General features: G+C 37.1%; 1 protein-coding gene across 2 annotated transcripts in view; it reads left to right on the top strand.

The window, feature by feature from the left end:
- The window catches only part of PBK (PDZ binding kinase), a 31,396-nt gene extending 24,663 nt beyond the window's left edge, over positions 1-6,733 (top strand). Inside the window, exons 8-9 of one of the 2 annotated variants that reach the window (XM_007127868.4) lie at positions 4,965-5,141; positions 5,781-6,733. In XM_007127868.4, the coding sequence (XP_007127930.1) occupies positions 4,965-5,141; positions 5,781-5,980 (377 nt within the window). In that variant the 3' untranslated portion in view covers positions 5,981-6,733. The remainder of the gene's footprint in view (positions 1-4,964; positions 5,142-5,780) is intronic. The other variant, XM_007127869.4, reaches the window with a different exon arrangement.
- Positions 6,734-7,332: the final 599 nt, after the last annotated feature.

Here is a 7,332-nt window from a genome sequence, read left to right as displayed (position 1 = left end):
CAGGCGCAGCGGCCACGGCTCACGGGCCCAGCCGCTCCGCGGCATGTGGGATCCTCGCGGACCGGGGCACGAACCCGCGTCCCCTGCATCGGCAGGCGGACTCTCAACCACTGCGCCACCAGGGAAGCCCAGTTTTGTGTTTTAATAGGTAACATAGTCACATATTTCACAACTATAATATACACAGGGTGTTTTGTAAAAAGCCCAAATCTTAACAGTGGTAAATTCCAGGTTGATTATTTATTTAGCAAATATTTTTAATACTAAGTACAGTCAGGCATTGTGCTAGGAACTATAAATATAGAGGAAAAAAGGATAGACACAGCCCTTACCGTTTTAGGGCTCATAATCTAGATGGAAAGCAGTTCTTGAGTAACTAATACTAAAGTATAATGACCGTTATGATGTAAGGAATTTTGTAAACATGACAGTGCCACTTAACTCAGCCTAGATGTTGAGAAAGGCCTCCCTAAATAATTAACATTTAAGCTGAGAGTTGAAGGATGAGTAGAACCTCCAGTTTCATCAGTTTTCAATTTGTGTCCGTGAGAACTGAAAAAGGGAATGTCCGCTTAAACTCTTTGAAAGTAATAAAGGGCAATAAAATATTTAAGTTGTTTCTGTGTTGACAAGAAGGAATGACTGAACCATTGACTTATGATCTCATCAGACTTTTGTCAGAAATATTTATCTTCACAGAGAAGTAAACTTAATTAGTAACATGTGGGGGAACTACTTCTATTATGTTTAAAGTCTAAGCACAGATTTGGAGAAATGTATTAAGTGGACATATAGGAAGTACACTTGTGGTTGGCCAGCGTCTCCAATTGGAACTGATTTATTAGACCCAGACTTCTAGAAAGCTACTCTTTAGCATGGCAGATCCCTGTAGGAATTTGACCTATTTAGAATGGGGTATGAATCCTTCTTTATTGCCACAGAGTCACTGCCCATGTGGACCATGTCTGTAGACTTTTTACCCTGTCATGCATTCCATTAGGGCCTCTTAGATGTGAGGTGATATGGGGGAAAACTTCGAGCGGCTTATACTGGACATGACTGCCTTCCAGACTTTATCTCCTAAAGCTGGGTTAAGTAAAAAGGCTGTCACAGACACATATTTTGTTCTGGCCACCGAATGCTGGGTACTGTTCTAGTCTGGCATCATTGTTCTCACTTCATCTTCAGATAGAGCCCGCTTACTTCTTAGGCAGATTTCCTCAAAATGTGGAATGAATGAATGAATGAATGAATGAGTGCTTGTTGACTGGAATCTTCAATTTCCTGACTTCTGTATCTTCATTTCTTCCTTCTTGGTCTGCCCCTTTAGTTCTCTAAGTGTTAGTTTCCATCTTTCTCCCCTTTCTTTGTAAATTTCTTGAGACCCTCAAGGCAGACTTTCCTTTAGTTCCGAAGAGAAGCTTTCATTAAACAGGCTTCCTGTGTTTGTTTTTCTACTTCCAGTCTGAAAGTGAATTATATTAATTCGGTTTGTTTTCACTCTAACCTTATTTGTGAGGAAATGGAGATTATAGCAATCAAGTACTGAAAAATTCCATTTTTAGCACAATATACTCTGAAGTGAATGTTCTGTTTGTAAGTGTTTGAGTTTATCCTAGTCATAGCAGAAGTAAAGATTTTTAAATATGAAAAGGAACATTTATAAAATTATGGAAGAAATTATAGAGTATCTTTGTTGACTACAATGGAATTAAGTTAGAAACCAGTAACAATAAGATGTCTAGTAAAACCCCAAGTATTTGGAAATTCAAATAACCTATGTGTCAAAGAAAATGACAAGGGAAATTAGAAAATATTTTGAATTGAATAAAAAGGAAAGCAGTACATATCAAAATATGTGAGATATAGCTAAAGCAGGGCTTAGAGGGAAATTTGTAGCTGTGTACGTGATTATAGTAGAAAAAAGAAGGGATCTGAATGAATAATTTATGTTCCATCTTAAGCTAGAAAAAGAAGAGCGAAACAGGTACAAAGTAAGTCAAAGGAAAGAAATAATAAATATATGAGCAGAAATCAATGAAATAAAAAATAAACACGAGAAAATATTAATAGAGCCAAAAGCTGGTTCTCTGAAAGATAATAAAATTGATCCTTAGCTGGATTGATCAAGAAAAAACACAAATCTCCAACATCAGGAATGAAAGAAAGGTTATCACTACAGATCCTGCACACATTTAAAGATTAATAGGCCATTACAGACTTTATGCCAACAAATTTGACAACTTAAATGAAGAGAACAATTTCCTTGAGAAATACAATTTACCAAAATTGGTATAGGAAGTAATAGGAAGTCCAAGTAGCCCTATATCTATTAAACATTCCCCCAGAGAAAGCCCAACACCCAGATGTTTTCACTGCTGATTTCTATCAAACATTCAAGGAAGAAATGACACCGATTTTACATAAATTTTTCAGAAAATAGAGGAGTAGGGACCACTGACCAATTTGTTCTGAGGCCAGCATAACTCTGATATCAAAACCTGACAAATACTCATGAAAAAATAAAATCACCGACTCACAAACATAGGTGCAAAAATCCTTGACAAAATATTAGCAAATTGAATCTAACAGTATATAAGAAGGATAGTACATCTGACCAACAAGAGTTTATCCCAGGAAAGAACAGTTATTTTAATATTCAGAAGTTTATGCTAGCCACCATATTAACAAATTTGAAAACTGTTCTGAGATTTGTAAACATCTCAATTGAAGCAGAAAAAGCATTTAACAAAATCCAGCTTCCGTGCATGATGAAAATTTCTAACTAGACATAGAAGGGAACTTAGCCTCAGAAAGGGTATCTAACAGAAAAACCTACCGGCAGCGTCGTACTTACAGAACAAGGCTTATGTGCCTGCTCTCACCAGTGTTAAACACTGTCTTATAGTCCTACCATTAAAATAAGGCAAGAAAAAAGTAAAAGGCATCAAGATTGAGGAGGAAATGAAATTGTTCATATTTTACAGTGATATGATTGTTTAGGTAGAAAAACTCAAGGAATCTACAGAATAACTACTACAACCAATAAATGAAGTTAGCTATTATATTTCTATATATTCAAAATAAATAATGAAAAAAAGAAAAATTTAAGATTTCTATTTACAAGTATAGCTGTCCTCCAGTATCCACAGGTTTGCTTTCCAGTTTCAGTTACCTGCAGTCTGAAAATATTAAATAGAAAATTCCAGAAATAAATAATTCATAAGTTTTAAATTGCTCGCTGTTCTGAGTAACGTGATGAAATCCTGCCATCCCACCTGGGAAGTGAATCGTCCCTTTGTCCAGCATATCCTGCCCGTTAGTCACGCTGTAGCCATCTCGTTTATCAGATGACTGTTGCCAGTTTGGCAGTGCTCGAGTTCAAGTGAACCTTGTTTTACTTAATATGGCCCCAAAGTGAGAGAGTAGTGATGCTGGCAATTCAGATATGCCAAAGAGAAGCCATAAAGTGCTTCTTTTAAGTGAAAAGGTGAAAGTTCTCGACTTAATAAGGAAAGAAAAAAAATCATATGCCGAGGTTGCTGAGATCTACAGTAAGGACGAATCTTCTGTCCATGAAATTGGTGAAGAAGGAAAAAGAAATTTATACTAGTTTTGCTGTTACGCCTCAAACTGCAAAAGTTATGGCCATAGTGTGTGATAAGTGCATAGTTAAGAAGAAAAAGGCATCAAATTTGTACAATAAGATAATTTTGAGACAGAAGGAGAGACCACATTCACATCACTTTTATGACAGTTTATTGTTGTAATTGTTCTATTTTATTATGTTGTTAATCTTTTACAGTGCCTAATTTATGAATTAAACTTTATCATAGGTGTGTATGTTTAGGAAAAAAAATAGTATATATATGGTTCGGTACTATCCATATTTTTCAGGCATCCACTGGGGATCTTGGAATGTATCCCCCAGGTATAAGGGAAGACTGCTATACCAAAAAGCATAAAATATTCAAGAATAAATTTAGCAAAAAATCCAAGACCTCTTTATTGAACACCATAAAGCTTCACTGAGAGAATTAAATAAGATGTTAAGTAAATGGAGAGATCATGATTGTGGATTGACAGACACAATACTGTTTAGATGTTAATTCTTCCCAAACTGATCTAGAGATTCAGTCCAATTCCAATCAAAATTCTAGTTGGCCTTTTCATTGAAATTGACAAGCTGACTCTAACATTTAAATGGAAATGTGAGTGGACCTATGTCATTCCTGGGCAGAGAAGCTTTAAGAACCACGATGTGATCCCACTCTCCCTTTTCCCTGATTTAGCAATCACAGAAGCAAAGAAGTGGTAATTCTCTCAGCTGAAAGACAGCATAGTTTGACAAATGAAGAAACTGAGGCACAGAGATTGTGATCTGCTCAAGGTCACACAGCTTGCACATGTCTTTGAACCCGGGCAAGGCAATCTGCCTCCAGAGTCTGTACTCCAGACATCCACAGTCTATGTTCCTACCCCTTTCTAAGAGAATTGCTGTTTCTCTACACCCTTGCCAACTGACTAGCTTTTTGAATATTTAACAATCTGATAGGGAAAGACTCTTTTTACAAGGTTAAGTGTATTTTTCATGTTTACTGGCTATATTTATTAACCTTTAAAAACCTGTTAGGGGCTTCCCTGGTGGCGCGGTGGTTGCGCGTCCGCCTGCCGGTGTAGGGGAACCGGGTTCGCGTCCCGGTCCGGGAGGATATCGCGTGCCGCGGAGCGGCTGGGCCCGTGAGCCGTGGCCGCTGGGCCTGCGCGTCCGGAGCCTGTGCTCCGCGACGGGAGAGGCCGCAGCAGGGGGAGGCCCGCATACCACAAAAAAAAAAAAAAAAAAAAAAAGAAAGAAAAAAAACCTGTTAAATAACTTGCTCATTGTTTTTTGGGTTGTTTGCCTTTCTTAGTGGTTTCTGGTGCTTTCCCTTATGACCATCTTGCCTGTATTTTACTTGTTTCAGTGACTGACCCTGAGGCCTGTTATATTGGCACTGAGCCTTGGAAACCTAAGGAAGCTCTGGAGGAGAATGGTATTATTACTGACAAGGCAGACATATTTGCCTTTGGCCTTACTCTGTGGGAAATGATGACTTTATCTATTCCACACATTAGTCTTCCAGATGATGATGATGATGAAGGTATAACTGCATATTTTTAACATAAATCCCTCTCTCTTCAGTTTGAACTAAAGAATAGCTTATAAAATTATATTTTCTCTATTAAGTTAAAATTTAAAAGAGCAATTAGTTTGATTTAGTGGCACAAGATGTAGGTTATATTAATACTGATGATTAATTTGGTACCATCCTGGTTTAATCTCATACAAATGAGATGTAGAGTAAATGAGAATAGGGAGGTAGATTGAGAAAATCCAGAGGAGCAAAAAGTTACCTTAAAAGCTCCCCTTGCCTGAGAAAATGATTGGAAAGCTACAACAGTAAGAGGGTTGGGGTCAATAACCTTTAAATCCCTGACAGGGACTTCCCTGGATGTCCAGTGGTTAAGACTCCGTGCTTCCACTGCAGGGGGCACAGGTTAGATTCCTGGTCGGGGAACTAAGATCCCACATGCCACGTGTGCGGCCAAAAAAAAAAAAAAAAATTCCCTGACAGTAGCTAATCTACACCTTGGCAGGATAATTGAAGAGACTGCCTGTGTAAAATGAAAAGCATATTGGTTGATGAATTCTTATTTCACGAGAGTAAATTTGAGCAGTCGCTAAGCTTTTCCATGATTTAAAGTGATTTTGTTTCAATCTCCAACTCCTTCATGAGCAGATAAAACTTTTGATGAAAGTGACTTTGATGATGAAGCGTACTATGCAGCCTTGGGAACCAGGCCGCCTGTTAATATGGAAGAACTGGATGAACCGTACCAGAAAGTAATTGAGCTCTTCTCTGTGTGCACTAACGAAGATCCTCAAGACCGCCCTTCTGCTGCGCACATAGTTGACGCCTTGGAAACGGATGTCCTGTGATCACCTCATGCTCATGACTACTGGAGCTTCAAGTATAGCTCGTGTGTATAGCTGTTCTGTTTACCATTTACATTTATATAGTTATTATGATGACCCATAATTATTAGACTTTTCAGAAGTAGCCTATTTTAGGACCATAGATAGCACCTTTTTAACATTTGAACGACTATTTCTATTATAAAGGTATGTCGTGTATGCTTATGCTAATAAGCATTTGAGATTGTAGAGGGTTTTCTATAAAGTTTAAGAAACTAGCTACTCAAGTAGTTGAACTTGTTTATACAGATTTAAAGTAAAGTGCTGTACACTCTAACATTAATTTGCATTGAGTGACTATTACTTTTATTAATGATCTTTCTCAGATATTCTCTATTTTAATGGGTCTACTGAAATTAGCACTTTGTGTATTGCAATATAGGTCTACATTTGCTTATCTTTTAAAACATTAAACCTTTTGCTGGCCTTTCTTGGCTAATGTGCTTATTAAATAAGGTCACTGAGACCAGAGACCTGGGATATGGCTCAAAAGAGTAGCTCCTTGGATATTTCTACACATTTTTGGTTAAGGCTTTTCTTGCTCTCTTGGCTCCAGCCATATCTTTGGGTTTTGCTTTAATTTATTAAATGTATTTTCTGTACTGATATCTTTAAAATTTTTTTAATTTACTAATCTGTACTTAAGCATATCACAGTATTGGTGTAAAAATAAAACTCTAATAGAACAATAAAGAGTAAAGGACACTTTAGTTACCAGAAGGTGTATTATCTTATTTGGTACTCCATTGATTTGAATGTTGTCATTAAATTTACTGAGTGAAACTGAGTAGGCTTCTTTCTCTTTCTTGGCCTTATTTTGTTAATCTGTAAAATGAGGGTGATTTGAATCGTTAGTTTCTATCTGTGAGCCACAGCTCCCTGAGATTTTTCAGTTATTGAATTGTGCTTGTGAATCTAGGTGGTATGCGTAGACTAAAAATTACTGTCACATGGGGGATCTTAAATTAAGAACCACTGCTCTCTGAGGTTTAAACAATTCTGGAATTCAATGGAGGGTTCCTTTTAGTATGAGATTGTACCAAGCAGTACTATGCAGATCATTAATGGCTTATCTTCTATCAAAATAACATTAAAGTGCCAAGAAAGTAAATGGAAAACCGACTGATTTATGGAAAAATTTTACTTATGTACACTTTTGCATCCTGACATCAGTTATCCTGACTAACTTATATGTTGTGTTGCTTCTCACTAGGTCTGCCAAGCTGACAAAGGAGTTTCTCTCTCTTAGCCTGTTCTCATGAACTGCTTCTTTTTAATACATAAACAAATACTTTTCCTTGAATAATTGTTTCCAG

The sequence above is a fragment of the Physeter macrocephalus genome, chromosome 9 (assembly GCF_002837175.3).
Source record: "Physeter macrocephalus isolate SW-GA chromosome 9, ASM283717v5, whole genome shotgun sequence".
Lineage (NCBI taxonomy): Eukaryota > Metazoa > Chordata > Mammalia > Artiodactyla > Physeteridae > Physeter > Physeter macrocephalus.
The sequence above is the reverse complement of the archived record's forward strand: the minus strand, read 5'-3'. Positions and strand labels throughout refer to the sequence as shown.